At 41.5% G+C, this 19262-nt stretch overlaps 1 protein-coding gene and 1 long non-coding RNA gene across 2 annotated transcripts in view; one reads left to right on the top strand and one right to left on the bottom strand.

Annotated features, from left to right (window-relative positions):
- The window catches only part of LOC128628741 (uncharacterized), a 68614-nt gene that overhangs the window by 45672 nt on the left and 3680 nt on the right, over positions 1-19262 (bottom strand). The window lies entirely within an intron of this gene.
- Positions 453-11797, top strand: LOC108262146 (myosin heavy chain, fast skeletal muscle). The gene is made up of 40 exons (XM_053674101.1): positions 453-560; positions 809-1021; positions 1173-1316; positions 1411-1567; positions 1679-1706; positions 1965-2070; positions 2153-2245; positions 2352-2415; positions 2666-2764; positions 2907-3010; positions 3082-3220; positions 3304-3422; positions 3500-3649; positions 3730-3900; positions 4004-4310; positions 4475-4545; positions 5081-5168; positions 5285-5402; positions 5505-5628; positions 5916-6052; positions 6179-6434; positions 6528-6770; positions 7041-7217; positions 7307-7452; positions 7573-7663; positions 7746-8135; positions 8346-8472; positions 8553-8671; positions 8791-8987; positions 9120-9303; positions 9394-9559; positions 9678-9802; positions 9886-10194; positions 10274-10477; positions 10564-10689; positions 10778-10948; positions 11052-11156; positions 11235-11330; positions 11438-11569; positions 11675-11797. Exons 2-40 carry the CDS (start codon positions 821-823, stop codon positions 11693-11695), a joined length of 5805 nt encoding a protein of 1934 aa, XP_053530076.1. The 5' UTR covers positions 453-560; positions 809-820; the 3' UTR covers positions 11696-11797.

Raw genomic sequence — 19262 nt, 5'->3', positions numbered from 1 at the left:
ACACTGAGGTTGATCTATGCATTTAAATATGTAACATTTTAAATGTATAAACCAAATTAAATGACTAGTATCCTTAACTAAGAGTGTTTATTACCTGTTTACCAGGTCAAAGAAAATAATTATTCCCAGATATTAACAATATAATAAAAACCAAGCACTGCAATAACCTTTCCACAGAAGATGAATATTTCATAATATAATATGATACACAAACAAACATCACACTGGATGATCACTTAGGGAAGAAATACATCATGGTTGAATCCATGACCAAACTTAGCTGGTTGGTTCTGCTGAGTGAACATTAATATCACTATATAAGACAGTCCCCCAAACACTGAGGCTACCCAAGCACCCTGCAAAGGTGAGGCATTACATGTGTCTTAAATGTTAATGTTGATCATACTTTTAAAAATGGTTGTTGTTTTTTAAAGTTCTTGGAAAATGTTGATAATATATTTAATTTTCAGACACTCTCTAAACTCTCTTCTACTTCTTACAGATTCCAACAAGTGCCAGTCCTGGTCTGTCCTTAATTTCTACATCAGTAATCAGCTACGGTAAGGCATTAAAAATACCAAGTACATGAGAATGATGTTAATGCTTTTATTGAAAGTTGGCAGTGTATGATTAAAAACAGTGTATTAAAATTAAGTTTAATGTCAAATTTTTAACAGAAATCTAGAAAATTTACTAATAGTGTGAAAACTGTGCATATATTATACTGCTGTTCAGTACAGATATAGGCAACATCAAGTATCTCAAGTGAGCATGTTATCGGAATTAGAAGTATGGTTTGACTCCCCAGTAACAAGCCACCATGGGGGATGGAGAAATGGAGTGTTACGGCCCGGCGGCCGTCTACCTCCGGAAGCCGGAAAAGGAAAGGCTTGAGGCTCAGACCAGACCTTTTGATGCCAAAACTGCAGTGTATGTGACTGATGCAGCTGAGATGTATCTCAAGGGTACACTGAAGAGTAAAGAGGGTGGCAAAGCCACTGTGGAAACTCTGTGCGGAAAAGTAAGTGACAAGTCTGAGACTGAATTAACCCTTTAATTCAACTATGCACGGTAATGTAGAGTATTTCATCTCACAGAGGGTGAAGGGATCTAAATTTATGCTAGAACAAAGTGTGATGTTCTGCAATATATCATATACTTTTATTACACAGACTGTCACAGTTAAGGAAGATGAAGTCCATCCCATGAATCCCCCAAAGTATGACAAAATTGAGGATATGGCCATGATGACCCACCTCAGTGAACCTTCTGTGCTGTATAACCTCAAAGAGCGTTACGCAGCATGGATGATCTACGTAAGTTTAACAAAGAATTACTCAATTATGAAAGAGAAATAGAAGAGTGCGCAGTGACACAAACTAATGAAAATTTACTCTGACTCTCCTTCAGACCTACTCAGGGTTGTTCTGCGTCACTGTGAACCCCTACAAGTGGCTCCCAGTGTACGACTCAGTCGTTGTGGCTGGATACAGAGGCAAAAAGAGGATTGAAGCCCCACCTCACATCTTCTCCATCTCTGATAACGCCTATCAGTTCATGCTCACTGGTATGATATGGTCTTGTCCAACCACTTTGGAAAAAACTAATTATCTATTTAAATGGATAGCTGGATAGATAAATGATGCAACTTGTCTAACAATTCTCTTTATTCTTTTAGATCGTGAAAACCAGTCTATCCTGATTACGTAAGTTTAGGCTCACATCTGAAAACTCATATTTTCCGTGAAGTTCCTTAGTTACAAACTTGCAAATAAGGTACATGGTAGACCCAATTACTTAAAGCATACTATAGCTCATATTTGACAAAAGCTTCATTTTACTTTGTTCTGAGTAAAGACCATCTTTTACATGAAAATAACCTTTTACTATAAATATGGATTGGAAGTGCTGAGGCACTTGTTGTTTTATAAGTGCAGACCATTGCTTACTCATTTCACCTGCAGTGGAGAATCTGGTGCAGGAAAGACTGTGAACACAAAACGTGTCATTCAGTACTTTGCAACAATCGCCGTGGTTGGACAGAAGAAGGCAGAGCCTGGCAAAATGCAGGTAAGTGAGTTGTTCTATTACATGCAGCATCTATTAGTGTATTTCTCAATTTTCTGTTATAAACATCTGCTACTGTTGCTAGGGTTCACTGGAAGACCAAATTATTGCAGCCAACCCCCTGCTGGAAGCTTACGGTAATGCCAAGACCGTGAGGAATGACAACTCCTCTCGTTTTGTAAGTAAACACATAAGCTCTCGTAACCGTTCATAAAACACAATAAGCATGAATTAAAAACATATCAAACTACACTGCTGTAATCTGCAATGCTTTTACCTTCTAGGGTAAATTCATCAGAATTCATTTTGGGCAAACTGGCAAGCTGGCCTCAGCTGATATTGAAACTTGTAAGTTTCTGTCATTAATTCTTACATGCAGCTGTGTGAATTTCTTGTGGCAACTGGTTCATGTGCATATGCATATAAGCATGACTAAACATTTGTGTAGAAATCTGCATTGCAATCAGATGACCAGGATTATCCACACACCTGTATGGAACATCTGAATCTGAGATGTTATATTGTGAATTTGAAATAAACCCGTTAAAAACATCTTTCTGTAAATTTAATAATGAATGCATTACAACAACTTCAACAGACCTGCTGGAGAAGTCAAGAGTCACCTTCCAGCTGTCTGCTGAGAGAAGCTACCACATTTTCTACCAGCTCATGACTGGGCACAAACCAGAGCTGCTTGGTAAGGAAACTTCAAAGCCATAATGCTACTGGGTCTTTTTACATTGGTTACAATATTCAGCAGGTTGAATGTGTGAATGAACCAATAAATAAATAAATAATTATTATTTTTATATTTTTAATTAACTGTTTGCCCAACACAGAGGCACTGCTCATTACCACCAACCCCTACGACTACCCCATGATCAGCCAGGGTGAAATCACAGTCAAGAGCATCGATGATGTGGAGGAGTTTGTTGCCACAGATGTAAGTAGATTTTTAAAAACTTTTAAGCAATTAAAAACTGCAACTTTTTCTAAATTTGCTTTCCAACACAGACGGCCATTGACATCCTCGGCTTTAGCGCTGATGAGAAAATTAACATCTACAAGCTGACTGGAGCTGTGATGCATCATGGAACCATGAAGTTCAAGCAGAAGCAGAGGGAGGAGCAGGCTGAGCCTGATGGCACTGAGGGTACATTTAAAAATATGCACAAGATTTTTTTTAGAACAAGTAACCTGAATCAATAATGAATAACATCGCTTTCTTGACTTCAGTTGCTGATAAAATCTCCTACCTTCTGGGCCTGAACTCAGCTGACATGCTGAAAGCTTTGTGCTACCCAAGAGTCAAGGTCGGAAATGAGTTTGTGACCAAAGGCCAGACTGTTCCTCAGGTAACGTGTCATTATGTAGTATCAGAAGAGACTGAGTTATCTCCAAACATCTAAAACTCAATGTATAACATTTTCAGGTGAACAACTCTGTCAGTGCCCTCTGCAAGTCCATCTATGAGAAAATGTTCTTGTGGATGGTCGTGCGCATCAATGAGATGTTGGCCACAAAGCACCAAAGAGAGTTCTACATTGGTGTGCTGGACATCGCTGGGTTTGAGATCTTTGATGTAAATAATAATGTTTTTCTCCATGAAGTGTTTTTTAACAATACTTTGGCAATGTCTAATATATTGATCTACTGAAACAGTATAACAGCATGGAGCAGCTCTGCATTAACTTCACAAATGAGAAACTGCAACAGTTTTTCAACCACCACATGTTCGTGCTGGAACAAGAGGAGTACAAGAAAGAAGGTATTGTGTGGGAGTTCATTGACTTCGGTATGGACTTGGCTAGCTGCATTGAGCTCATTGAGAAGGTAAGTTATTGTGGTCTCAGTAATACTATCAATGTAATCAACAAAATAAGATTTTTAACAGAAATAATGCAGTGATCACTCGTGAAAAATCTGTCACCAACAGCCAATGGGCATCTTCTCCATCCTTGAAGAGGAGTGCATGTTCCCCAAGGCTTCTGACACGACCTTCAAGAACAAGCTTTATGACCAGCATCTTGGAAAATGTGCCTGCTTCCAGAAGCCAAAGCCTGCCAAAGGCAAAGCTGAGGCCCACTTTGCCCTGGTGCACTACGCCGGCACTGTGGACTACAACGTTACCGGCTGGTTGGACAAGAACAAGGATCCACTGAATGACTCTGTTGTGCAGCTGTACCAGAAAGCAGCAAACAAACTGTTGTGCCTCCTCTACACAGCCCATGGTGGTGCCGATGGTAAGATTAACATTGAGAAGGTTAATAATTTTCACTATACAAGCACAGAATAAGCTGATAATCAGACTTTTCACTTTCAGTAATTAAGATGTTTCTGGACTGAGAAAGTAAGAGTATAATAAAATAAGGAAAACAATAACCGACTAATTTGTATTTGTCAACAGCTGATAGTGGTGGTGGAAAGAAAGGCAAGAAGAAGGGTGGTTCCTTCCAGACTGTGTCTTGTGTGTTCAGGGTGAGAACAATTTAACAGAAACTATGTTAACATAAAAGGTTGACTGAATGGATTCCACTCGCAGATTCCACATTTAACATCCATTTTAGTCTCAGCAACAGGATGAAATACATGACATTTACTGTCAAAGCTGAAATAAGAGATGCAAAAGTCCTGTCAGAGTGTAACCAATAGCAAACATCAGTTTCACGTCATACCAGAGTTTACAATTCCTCTGCTTGTGTTTGTAGGAAGCCCTCATTATTCTACTTCAAAAAATATTAACTGGATTCCCATCTTAACTCCATTCATCCTCACAATTCCTTTAACATTTTAAAATCTGAAACATTAAATTTGTTTCCCGAAAATGTGCTTTGCAACCACCAAGTAGTTCAGAATTTATGCAAAGATTAATATTATTGAATTTATACTAGTTGACCTTGGTTTACTCTATTCCAGTTTAGATGTGGACAGGCTATTATTATTATTATTATTATTATTATTATTATTATTATTATTATTATTATTGCTAAACCGCTGAATGTAAAACTCACAGGAGAACTTGGGTAAGCTGATGACCAACTTGAGGAGCACTCACCCTCACTTTGTGCGTTGCTTGATTCCAAATGAGTCCAAGACTCCAGGTGGGTATTCTTATTTTCTTACATTTTTACTAGTAAATACACAACAACATACCTATGAAAGTCTCTGGCTGTAAGAGTTTTTGCTAAATATTGTACCCCTACACTGGACATGCTAGGTCTGATGGAGAACTTCCTGGTCATCCACCAGTTGAGGTGTAATGGTGTGCTGGAGGGTATCAGAATCTGCAGAAAGGGATTTCCCAGCAGAATCCTCTATGCTGACTTCAAGCAGAGGTCATTTATTTACTCAAGGCATTTCAACATTTGTGATATTGTTTACAGATGTTAAGAATGAATTCTTTTATATACCTATACAATTTAACTATTTGAAAACAGGTATAAAGTTCTGAATGCCAGTGTCATCCCAGAAGGCCAATTCATTGACAACAAGAAAGCGTCAGAGAAACTCTTGGGCTCTGTTGATGTCGACCACACCCAGTATATGTTTGGACACACCAAGGTACCCATGAAATCTGATTTTTAAGAACAGATTGTAATACAGTATGAAACACAAATGAAGGACAATGATTTAAGATTATTTGTCCTTCAGACAGGATTAAGATTACTTTTCAACACAGTTTTAGAACTTTACCAGAAATTTGAGTGAACAGGATTTTTTTTCCTTTGCATGATCTGAAATAATTTATTACAATAATTTAATTAATTACAATCTCATATTTTAAAATTTTTTAATATCCAATAAACATGATCTATGTAGCTTTATAGTTCCATATTTAATCTTGGTAGGTGTTCTTCAAAGCTGGTCTGCTGGGTACCCTAGAGGAGATGCGAGATGATAAACTTGCAAATCTAGTGACCATGACTCAGGCTTTGTGCCGCGGCTACCTCATGCGGAGGGAGTTTGTCAAAATGATGGAAAGGAGGTATATGCAATTTAATTAAAAACAAAGAAATACAAATACTGCGTGCATGTTAATTTCACTGCAAACGAAACATACATTAATTAAACATACACATTTGATAATAATAGAACTGAACTCAAATTCCAGAGAATCCATCTATTCCATCCAATACAACATCCGCTCATTCATGAACGTGAAACACTGGCCATGGATGAAGGTGTACTTCAAGATCAAGCCTCTGCTCAAGACTGCAGAGACTGAGAAGGAAATGGCATCTATGAAGGAGAACTTTGAGAAAATGAAGGAGGACTTGACAAAGGCACTGGCCAAGAAGAAAGAGCTTGAGGAGAAGATGGTGTCTCTGGTACAGGAGAAAAATGACCTGCAACTCCAAGTATCAGCTGTGAGTATTTAAAGTCTAGTTGGTAGACTAGACTGGTAGACTGTAGAATAGAAAACAAATTTAATCATGATAATAAGCCATCTGAATCAACAGGAATCAGAAAACCTGTCTGATGCTGAGGAAAGGTGTGAGGGGCTCATCAAGAACAAAATCCAGCTTGAAGCTAAACTCAAAGAGATTACTGAGAGACTGGAGGATGAGGAGGAAATCAGTGCTGAGCTGACTGCCAAGAAGAGGAAACTGGAGGATGAGTGTTCTGAGCTGAAGAAGGACATTGATGACCTGGAGCTCACGTTGGCAAAAGTGGAAAAGGAGAAACATGCCACTGAGAACAAGGTTGGTGTGTTGCAATGCACTATAAATTAACAGACGCTATACACCATACTTATGTTGATTCAGCTACTAAAATCCAGATCGTGACTATGGTTAAATTTTTAACGTTCATCAATGTTGCAAATCTGAGTGTTATTAACAAGCAGTAATTGAGGTTTAAAATATGCATATTAGACTAGAGTGCATATCTTCTACACTTAACATGCAGGTAGAGGTAAATCCTATTACTTAAAATATATATGTATATATAACAAAGGCTACTCTTTTGCACAGGTCAAGAACCTCACTGAGGAGATGACCTCTCAGGACGAGAGCATTGCCAAGCTCACTAAGGAGAAGAAAGCCCTCCAAGAGGCACACCAGCAGACTCTGGATGATCTCCAGGCAGAGGAAGACAAAGTCAACACTCTGACCAAATCAAAGACCAAGCTTGAGCAACAAGTGGATGATGTAAGACTTTAGTGTTCTATTTTTAATGAAATATTTCAAAAATGTGTTATAGATCATCAGGTGAAAAACTAACACTCTCACATACACAGCTTGAGGGTTCTCTGGAACAAGAGAAGAAACTCCGTATGGACCTTGAGAGAGCCAAGAGGAAGCTTGAAGGTGACCTGAAACTGTCCCAGGAGTCAACAATGGACCTGGAGAATGACAAGCAGCAGTCTGATGAAAAGATCAAGAAGTATACAATTCATACTACAAATAAAAGATCAAACTTCACTGAAAAAAAACGAGAAAAAAAATAAAATAAATAAAAAATAAAAAATTTAAGTAACTGCATCTGACATTTTTCCCCACACAGGAAGGACTTTGAAATAAGCCAGCTACTAAGTAAGATAGAAGATGAGCAGTCTATGGGTGCCCAGCTTCAGAAGAAGATTAAAGAGCTTCAGGTACTTCATCTGTGAGAAATAATCAAATTTAGGCTTGTACTCTAAAATTAGAATGTCTAAGGTATGAAAACCGAACTTTCAGGCTCGCATTGAAGAGCTGGAGGAGGAAATTGAGGCTGAGCGTGCAGCTCGTGCTAAAGTTGAGAAGCAGAGAGCGGATCTCTCCAGGGAACTTGAGGAGATCAGTGAGAGGCTTGAGGAAGCTGGAGGTGCCACCGCTGCTCAGATCGAGATGAGCAAGAAGCGAGAGTCCGAATTCCAGAAAATGCGCCGTGATCTGGAAGAGTCCACTCTGCAGCATGAAGCCACAGCTGCTGCACTCCGCAAGAAACAAGCTGACAGCGTTGCTGAGCTTGGAGAGCAGATCGACAATCTTCAGCGTGTCAAACAGAAGCTGGAGAAGGAAAAGAGTGAATATAAAATGGAGATAGATGACCTCTCCAGTAACATGGAGGCTGTGGCAAAATCAAAGGTATTTACAATTGGCATTAAGATACAAAAACAGGAACTGAAAATAAGAAAATTAATTAAATACTGTACAATCCTTATAATGAAAAACCATTGTATTTAAATAGACAAATAACAGGAGAATTAAATTTCAAAGTATTTACCCACACACAGTGTAGATAAGTCATGATTTTGCTACAATATTTGCATTTTATACAAATGATTCTCTTTCCAGGCTAACCTAGAAAAGATGTGCCGCACTCTAGAGGACCAGCTGAGTGAACTCAAGACTAAGGATGATGAACATGTTCGTCAACTGAATGACATCAGCACACAAAAAGCACGCCTGCAGACTGAGAATGGTAAATTAAATCGCAATAAACCAGAAAATTCTACAATCACATGATCAATCCTGGTAACATAATTTACAATCATATTTAAGGTGAATTTGGCCGTCAGCTAGAGGAGAAAGAAGCACTTGTTTCTCAGCTGACCAGGGGAAAACAAGCTTACACACAGCAGGTTGAGGAACTCAAAAGACACATTGAGGAGGAAGTCAAGGTAGAACATGGATAGTTTTAAGTAAATCTGACAAATACATTTTGCATATAGTCTGTAAATACACCAGTAAGAACACATTAACAAGAATAGATTTAACTAACTTTATTGTTTGTGTACAGGCCAAGAACGCTCTGGCCCATGCTGTCCAATCAGCCCGTCATGACTGCGATCTGCTCAGAGAGCAGTTTGAGGAAGAGCAAGAGGCCAAGGCTGAGCTTCAACGTGGAATGTCCAAGGCCAACAGTGAGGTGGCTCAGTGGAGAACCAAATATGAGACTGATGCCATCCAGCGTACCGAGGAGCTTGAAGAGGCCAAGTACATGAAATAATAAGACAGAAAAATATACACTATATATATATATATATATATATATATATATATATATATAAACATAAGAATGTTTACATAACCAAATATAAACTAAAGATCTTAGATACTTTTTTACAGGAAAAAGCTTGCTCAGCGTCTACAAGAGGCAGAGGAAGCCATTGAAGCTATGAACTCCAAGTGTGCTTCTCTGGAGAAGACTAAGCAGAGACTGCAGGGTGAAGTGGAGGACCTCATGATCGATGTTGAGAGAGCCAATAGCGTGGCTGCCAATCTTGACAAGAAACAGAGGAACTTTGATAAGGTCTAGCATCTGTCAACTCAACAGGGTCTACTAGCCTGTGTTGATTGTTCTAAAGCTAGCATAGCATGTAACTGTCCTCCACATTTTCAGGTCTTGGCAGAATGGAAGCAGAAGTATGAAGAAAGCCAAGCTGAACTGGAAGGAGCTCAGAAAGAGGCTCGATCACTTAGCACTGAACTCTTTAAGATGAAGAACTCATATGAGGAAGCTCTGGACAATCTCGAGACCCTGAAGAGAGAAAACAAGAATCTGCAGCGTATGTTACTCAAATATAACTACACGTATTGTTTAGAACTACAGTAAAATACTGGGAATTAGTATGCATATCATATATATATACAATAAACATTCAACTGGGTTTTTCCTCCCCTCAGAGGAGATCTCTGACCTGACTGAACAGATTGGAGAGACTGGAAAGACCATCCATGAGCTGGAGAAAGCAAAGAAGACAGCGGAAATTGAGAAATCAGAAATCCAGACTGCGCTTGAGGAAGCTGAGGTAAGACTGCCTATGAACTCCCCATATCAAAAAATGAGAATGGGTTGGCACCAAATTGCTTAATATCCAACATAATTCTTCAGGCCACACTTGAGCATGAGGAATCCAAGATCCTTCGTGTCCAGCTTGAACTCAACCAGATTAAGAGTGAGATTGACAGGAAGCTTGCTGAGAAGGATGAAGAGATGGAACAGATAAAGAGAAACAGCCAGAGGGTGATTGAGTCCATGCAGACTACTCTGGACTCTGAAGTCAGGAGCAGGAATGATGCTTTGAGGGTCAAGAAGAAGATGGAGGGAGATCTCAATGAAATGGAGATTCAGCTGAGCCATGCCAACCGCCAGGCTGCTGAGGCCCAGAAACAGCTCAGGAATGTCCAAGGACAGCTCAAGGTGCACCTCCATTTGTTTTTCAATGGTTAAAAGTTATATATATTGAGGCATCAATTAACATCTATTCTATTTACATCAGGATGCCCAACTGCACCTTGATGATGCTGTCAGAGGACAGGAAGAAATGAAGGAGCAGGTGGCCATGGTGGAGCGCAGGAATAACCTGATGCTGGCAGAGATTGAGGAACTGAGAGCTGCACTGGAGCAGACAGAGAGAGGCCGCAAAGTGGCTGAACAGGAGCTGGTTGATGCCAGTGAGCGTGTGACACTGCTGCACTCTCAGGTTAGCTGTTGCACCATGGAACTTTGCTTTCCATTTCACATCGCTTGGTAAATTATAATAATGGTCTTCATGTGTTGCTACAACAGAACACTAGTCTAATAAACACCAAGAAGAAGCTTGAGACTGACCTGGTTCAAATTCAAGGTGAAGTGGACGATATTGTCCAGGAGGCCAGAAATGCTGAAGACAAGGCCAAGAAGGCCATCACAGATGTGAGTGTTCAAGAACATAGATTTTGCACCAGTGTCCTTTACAAATGCATGAAAAGTAAACCTGACACTTCAATGACTCGTACACTAGGCTGCCATGATGGCAGAAGAGCTGAAGAAGGAGCAGGACACCAATGCTCACATGGAGAGGATGAAGAAAAACCTTGAGATTACAGTCAAAGATCTACAGCACCGTCTGGATGAGGCTGAAAGTCTTGCAATGAAGGGTGGAAAGAAGCAGCTCCAAAAACTGGAATCTAGGGTACCTTGAACTCATTATACTGTGAAAAGAAATATCCAATGTGTTTATACATAGGATGCTTTGTTCTCTGAGCCACATTCATAAAACAAAATGTCTCTTCTAGGTGCGTGAGCTGGAAAGTGAAGTCGAGGCTGAGCAGAGACATAGTGCTGAATCTGTTAAAGGTGTCCGCAAATATGAAAGACGAGTGAAGGAGCTCACCTACCAGGTATTTCGTGTACTTAAGTACATGTAGATTATATAACTGCAAGTAAAATAAAATCTAAATTAAGGTCAATCTCTTCAGACTGAGGAGGACAAGAAGAATGTGAGCAGACTGCAGGATCTTGTGGACAAACTGCAGCTGAAAGTGAAGGCCTACAAGAGGCAGGCTGAGGATGCTGTAAGTTTCCTAATGGATTAACTACACCGTACATTAACTATGTACTCGAGTCCATATATACTCCGTATTACCAGCACTGACTGTGATGTTGTCCATCACTCTCACAGGAGGAGCAGGCCAACACTCACCTGTCCAGGTACAGGAAAGTGCAGCATGAGATGGAGGAAGCTCAGGAGCGTGCTGACATTGCTGAGTCCCAGGTCAACAAGCTGAGAGTCAAGAGCAGAGATGCTGGAAAAGTATGTTCTACTTTATGAAGAAATTTTATTTCAATTGTAGAATTTTTTAAAACAAAAACCTAGTGCATATTTAAAGGTTTTATAATAATGTGTATAACTTTTTAGATCAAAGAAGTGGCTGAATAAAAGATGAAGACCAACATCACTGGGCACCAACAAGCAAGCATATAATATGTTTCTTGTTAATGTTCATGCATAAACTACATAAATAAATTTGCATCAAATACATTTAAGTCCTTGCATCTTGTTTACCTGGGAAAAAAGCTGGCACTGAAATGGACAATGAAGAGAAAGGTTACAGAAACCACAGCATTAATATATGCAATTAATTAATATATGCAAAAAAATAAAAAAGTCCATGCACACAAAAAAATTCATATTATAAAAAGTTTTTATGATAGTATATGAAGCAAGCATCTGAACTCTGACGTACAATACCTGAATTAAATAAAGCAACCTGTCTCAAGAACTACCGGCCCATTGCACTGACTCCAATAGTGATGAAGTGCTTAGAGAGAATCGTCATGAGTCACATCCAGACCATCACACCGGACACTCTTGACTCAAACAGGTCCACAGAGGATGCCGTCAGCACAACAATGCACACTGCCCTCACACAACTAGAGAACAAAGACAGCTATGTTTGAATGATGTTTATCAACTATAGCTCAGCATTCAACACGGCGATGCCATCTAAGCTCATCAACAAGCTTTCCACACTTGGTGTGCCACCCACCCTCTGCAACTGGGTGTATTCAAACAGGAGGTATTCAAAGCACTTATGTAAGTCATAATGTAAATGTAAATGTAAATGACACAAACAATGCAAGAGCAGTCAGTGACATCACCAACTACCTCCACAGGGAAGGGATGAATGTATCAAAATCCACCTTTTGAAGAAGACTTTGAGAGCAGAAATATAGAGGCCATACCACAAGATGCAAACCACTCACCAGATTAGAAATGTCAAAGAAATATAAAGTGGCATGCAAAAGTTTGGGCACCCCTTGTCAAAGGTTCTGTTACTGTGAATAGTTGTGAGTAGAAGATGAACTGTAGAGATGAGCCACAAAAGTTCGGGAACCAAGATTAACCACTAACAAAGTGATAGAAAGGCCAAAGTGGCTTTGCTTTAAAGACTGTCTTAAGTAGAAAAATCCTAGCAATATCCTCATACAAGAAAAAAATGAGAAGAAAAGCATTAGAGGAACTACATAAATTGAAGGAATTAGAAAACAGACACAAACTGAGTTTAGCACAGGATACACTAGAACAAATTAAGAAAATTACAGACAAGATCAATAATTTGGCTACACAAGAAGAATTTAATGTTTCTAAAACAGAGGTAGTATGAAGATGGACCTAAAGCTATGAAAATACTAGAGTGGAAATTGAGAAAGGAAAGGGCAGTAAATACAATTCATAGGATTAGGGACCCGAGAATGAAAGTGATTTAAAAAAAAAACTAAGTGAAATTCAGGAAGCTTTTGAAGAATTTTATAAAGTTTACACTCTAGAGTCCCAGGGGGAAGTGTAAACCAAACTGACACTTACTTGAGTTCTCTAGAGTTACCCACCATAAACAAAGAACAAAATAGAAGGAGGACCGCTGATATAACTGCTGAATTAAAAAGTGCAATTAGTAGACTTATGTTAAGCAACTCGCAGAGTTCAGATGGCTTCATGGCAAAGTGGTACAAGGAATTGAAATAAAAATGAACTGATTCCGGTCATGCTTCCCACATTGAACTGGGTATGGAAAAAAGCACCACCCAGTGGGGTGGTTCCATATGTTATTCACAAGAGAACATAGAAAACATATCAAATGTTTAAACTGAGGAAAAAATAAGGTTATTTTTAATTTGATGGCAGCAACACATCTCAAAAAAGTTGGGACAGGGCAACAAAAAGCTGGAAAAGGGTGTTACTAAAAATAAACAGCTGGACGAACATTTTGTAACTAATTAGGTTAACTGGCAACAGGTCAGTAACATGATTGGATATAAAAAAGAGTATCTTAGAGAGGCAGAGTCTCTCAGAAGTAAAGACAAGATGGAATCTGGATGGGAAGCATCTCTTGCTCTTAAATTTGTACATACTTTTCTCTATTGATGATGCCTTCCAAATGTGCAAGCTGCCCATTCCAAAGGCACTAATTAGTGATTGTTATGTTACGGTACCCGAGATGGAAGCAAGTGCTGGAAGGAATGACTCAGAATTGCGAGGATCAGGCAGAAAGCGTAGTCACAAAGAAGGCAGTGGTCAGACGATCAGGCGAACAGGCAGTACTAGGCTTAGGCAGATAATCGTAGTCAACAAACAATGCACAATATCAAAAACCGGGTTAACAAATACGAACACTAAGGCTTGGTTCACGACAGAGACGAGGCTGCTGAGCGTTTACTTGACAAGCTAGTAATGCTCTAACCGTCACTTAAATACTGCATGTGTGTGTGCATGTGTGTGTGATTGGGTGCAGGTGTCCGTGATCAGAACTCAGGAGAAGGTGTGCGTGTGTGTGGGAAGTGTAGTCCTCGTCTGCCATGTTTGTAGTTTGCGTTGCATTCTGGGTATTGTAGTTGCTGGTTCGCTGCAACATGACAGAGCCCCCCTACCCAAAGGGCTCACTCCGGGAGCCAAGTCCTTTCTAGGCCTACCCCTCCTCCGGGGTCCTGGTTTCGCTGGGTAAGTGGCATGAAAGTCCTTACACAGGTTTGGGTCCAGAATTTCCTGAGATGGGACCCAGCACTGCTCCTCTGGACCATAGTCCTCCCAGTCAACCAGGTACTCCAGCTTGCCTCTCCTGCGCCTGGAGTTAAGGATGGTCCTGACACAGTAGGCTGGTTGACCGTCTGTGTCTAATTGCTCAGGTGGTGAGTCACGTGGCAAAGCCGTGGCTAATGGACCCGGGATAACTGGTTTGAGGTGTGACACATGAAATAACAGGCGATGCGGCTAAGCTTGGGTAACTCCAGCCTGTACGTGACCTCATTGATTTGTTTACTGATCCTGAAGGGTCCGATATACCTGTGGTGGAGTTTCTTGCACAGGAACGACTGCCTCAAGTCCTTAGTGGAGAGCCACACTCTGTCACTGGGTTGGTAGTTGGGATGTTCCTTCCACTGACGATCTGCCTTTCGCTTGGAGGTGCGTGTGGCCTGCACCAGGTGTTGGTGTGCACGTTCCCAAACCTGCTCATTCCTGTGGAACCATTCATCGACTGACGGCGAGTCGGTCAGGTTGGCGTTCCATGGGAATAATGGTGGCTGGTAGCCGTAGACGCACTGAAAGTGGGTGAGCTGTATCGCCGGGTGTCGTAGGGAGTTTTGAGCATACTCCGCCCACGGGAGGAATCGGCACCAATCCCCTGGGTTCATGGCACAAAAGGCCTGGAGGAACCTACCAATTTCCTGATTGGCCCGCTCCACTTGCCCGTTAGCTTGTGGGTGGTACCCTGAGGTGAGGATAACGGTGATGCCCATCTTCTCCATGAAACTGGCCCAGACTCGGGATGTAAATGGTGGGCCCGGATCACTCACAATCTCCTTCGGGATCCCAAAGTATCTGAACACATACTGGAACAATAGCACGGCTATGGTAAAGGCTGACGGGATGGCAGGTAGTGGGATGAGACACAGGGACTTCGAAAATCGATCGACGACCAATAGGATGGTGGTGTTTCCCTGCGACTCTGGTAGGTCAGCAATGAAGTCTATGGACAGGTGGGATCATGGGCATGCTGGGATGGGCAGGGGCTTAAGCTTGCCGGTGGGCAGTGTCCGCGGTACCTTGGCCTGGGCACACGTACAGCATGAGGACACTATACGTTGCACCTCCTTGGACATCTCGGGCCACCAGTACTTCTCAGCCAACAAACGGTAGGTATGGTGTACTCCCGGGTGACCTGGCACCACCGCTGTGTGGGCCCAGGTAGTGAGCTCCAGCCACTGTTTGAGGGCTGAAGGTACCAGTGGCAAGGGATAACGGTACTTAACAGAAACTTATTATAGGCCCTGGTACTCTATGCATGGTCTAAGGCCGCCTCCCTTCTTTTCCACAAAAAAGAAACCTGCTGAGGTGGGAGACGTGGAAGGTCTGATGTATCCCTGTTGGAGAGCCTATTGAATATACTCCTGCATGGCCTGATGTTCGGCTTGAAAGAGCAGGTACACTTGACCTCGCGCTGGGCTGGCTCTGAGGAGGAGCTCAATTGCGAAATCATAGGTGCAGTGTGATGGTAATCCGCTCGCCCTATCCTTGCTGAATGAGGTCATGATATTCGGGAGGAACTCGGACTGGAACGGGTGGAGTGGGACTCTCCACTGTTGTGGTTGCCACCGGGATAACTGGGGATTGCAGGCAGTTATTGTGGCAGTACGGAAATCACTGGATAACCTGTTTGTCCGCCGAAGAAACCTGGGGTTTGTGGAGCTCCAACCATGGGAGGCCTAAAATGACAGGGTGACGGGCTGAGACAGTGACGTAAAGGACTATGGTTTCACTATGGAAGGTACTGACCTGGAGTATAAGAGGTGCTGTACAGTGAGAGATGCTCCCTCCTCCTATGGGGGACCCATCGGACTGGATGCGACATGGCTGGAGTAGGGGACAAACGAGAAGGTTTAGGTCGTGCACTGTTCTCTGATCGGTGAAATTACTGGCTGCTCCTGAGTCAATCAGCGCTGTGAGCACAGTAGACACCCCTGAGTATTCGATCCCAACAGGTAGCACGGATACATGAGTTGTATGTAAGTGGTTGGAACTCACCCTTTGCTGTCGGGGTCTGTTGTCCCCGCTCTCCCCGGACCGTGGCTTCTTGAGAGGGCACTGGCGGATGAGGTGGTTGCCCGCTCCGCAGTAAAAGCAGCGGAACTCTCAGTGACGTCTCTCCCTCCCCTCCTTCGCGAAGCCACGCTTGCCCGAGCTGCATGGACTCCGCAGCTGCTCCTTGCACGGGGATATTGGGTTCGTGCAGCACTGGGCGGTTGGTCTGCCGCAATCAGTCCAGATGAATCGCGAGGTCAATGAGCGCATCGGGGAAGAGTTGTACATCCCGACAGAGTAACTCCTTCACCAGTTCTGGGTTCAGTCCCTGATGCAACGCTGTCTTGAGGGCCAGTTCGTTCCATCCACTCCTTGCCGCGATGGTACTAAACTCAAGGGCATATTCCACAGCCTCACGTGTGCCCTGCGTGATTCTCATGAGTTCCTGTCCCGTCTACCATCCGTTAGGAGAGTGATCAAAGTCATGCCACAAACGTGTAATGAACTCCTCTAGCGAAGCGATAGTGCCACCCTCCCACTCCCAGACTGCCCATAACAAAGCGGGTCCAGTTAAGAGCTCCAGGAAGTGCGTGATCTTACGAGCCGCCGGCATGTCCGGGTAGCTGGCGAAGAAGAGAGAGCATTGTAGCAGGAACCCTTTAAATCGCTCTGGCTCTCCAGCATACCTTTCCGGCATTGGAAACTGCACAGGGGGCTGTGTGGCAAATAGCATGGATTGAGACAGACGAGCCATTTGCTCCATTAAGAGAGAGATCTGGTTTTGGTGAACGTTTATCGCTCTTCCTTGGTCGTCGACAGCTTGACGCCATGCCAGCTTACCCACTGCTTCCATAACGCGGTGAAGTAACCTGTTATGTTACTGTACCTGAGACGGAATCAAGTGCAGGTAGGAATGACTCCAAATTGCGAGGATCAGGCAGAAAGCGTAGTCATAAGGCAAGCAGTGGTCAGACGATCAGGTGAACAGGCAGTACTAGGCTTAGATAGATAATCGTAGTCAACAATGCACAATATCAAAAGCCGGGTTAACGAATACGATAATTAAGGCTTGGTTTGTAGCCATGTTTGTAGTTTGCGTTGCATTCTGGGAGTAGTTTGCATTGCATTGTAGTTGCTGGTTCGCTGCGATGTGCCAGTGATCTATCAATTATCCCATATTTTCCCCTATATTTAAGCATTTTTCCATAATCAGCTATAGGTTTTCTAATATCAGAAAACGGATAAATTCTACCGTAGATGGTGAGATATTCATAGCTTTCGCAATTTTTTGTTGAGGAAAATTACAATTTGTAGACGCAGTTTTTTGCAGATTGGTGAACCTCTGCCCATCTTTCCCTCTGAAAGACCTCTCTAAGATACTCTTTTTATACCCAATCATGTTACTAGCCTGTTGACAATTAACCCTCAGTTGTTTCTTTTTAGTAACACTTACATTTCCAGCCTTTTGTTGCCCCGTCACAACTTTAGCCATCAACTTTAGCCATCAAATTCAAAATGATCTTATTTGTTCCTTAAAGTGGTAGATTTCCTCAGTTTAAACATTTGATATGTTTTCTATGTTCTATTGTGAATAACACATGGGTTTATGAGATTTGCAAATCATTGCGTTCTGTTAATTTATATTTTAAACAGCATCCCAACTTTTTTGGAATTGGGGTTGTATTTCTTTTTGAACACTGTACTTCTTTGTCATCTAAAATACACACAAAAAACTAATGACTAATACACAAAACTGTGTATTTGACCTTGTGGTAGGCATAAGGCAGATTGCATCATGAAATGCAATACAATGACGATTGAGGGATTTATTATCTTATATACCTGCCCTATCATATTTGATACACACATTTTCAACACGATTTTACTATAAAATAAGTTACAAAACGTTAAGTAATTATAAGTTGCTTCAATAGAGTAAATATTCAAACTGAAATATTACTAACAATATAAATTTTATTCTTGCCGTAACTTTCCCAGATGTCTTCAGTGACTTCCCAGATGTCTTCAGTGTATAGCAAAAACAAAGAGTTGGTCTTGCTATTCCAACACTTTCATAAATAAAGTTTCATAAATACAGATCTGGAGTAGAACCTTTACTTCACAATCTCAGGTGTAGCACCAGGCAGAGGAAGGGTAATACATGTTGTGTAGGGATGTTTTTTAGCAGCAGGAACCGGGAGACTGATGGGAAAGGTGAGCCGATCAAAGTAGGATCACTTTCCAACACAACAAAGACACAAAAACAGTCCAGGCAATATGGCAATGGCTTTGAGACGTTGTGTATAGATTCTGTGAATCTCCTTGGGTGGCCAAGCGAGTGCATGGACTAGAACCCAATTAAACATGTTTGGAGAGAATTAAAGGGAGTGATGTACCTCATCCACCCTGAGAGATGACTTTAATGTACGAGTTCTCATATCTGTATTTATTCCTACTAAGGGCAGCGCATTCATGATATTGAGTTTTAATTTGATTCCATTGTAACTCCGGAGCTTCTGCAAATGCATCTGCCAGAAGTAGATTATAGTTACAGCATGGTATTAAATCTGAGCCAATACTGACACATTAACTTGATTCCCTGCTAATCGAGAGCAGAGCTTTTAGACCAGACATTTCAAACATTATATTAATTTTTTTATGCATGAATGTTTTAGATGACATAAGTGAGAAATCAAGACTAGTAATTGTGTAAGCATTACATGAACAGTCTTTTCAGAAGTTTTATGCTTTTCAAAGTTGTTTTCCTTTTTGTTTTCTGAGAACGTCACTGAAGACCACTCGATTACCTCATACAACTTCACACTAGTTATGTTGTGAAATTACAAAGTGAATTAAAATGCGACTGAGGTGTGTCTGTTGTTTCATACAGACCAGTATTTAACAAAGATCAAGACCTTGACTTGAGATG

Source organism: Ictalurus punctatus, chromosome 21 (assembly GCF_001660625.3).
Source record: "Ictalurus punctatus breed USDA103 chromosome 21, Coco_2.0, whole genome shotgun sequence".
Classification (NCBI taxonomy): domain Eukaryota; kingdom Metazoa; phylum Chordata; class Actinopteri; order Siluriformes; family Ictaluridae; genus Ictalurus; species Ictalurus punctatus.
Note: the sequence above shows the minus strand (reverse complement) of the source record. Positions and strands in the feature narration are given on the sequence as shown.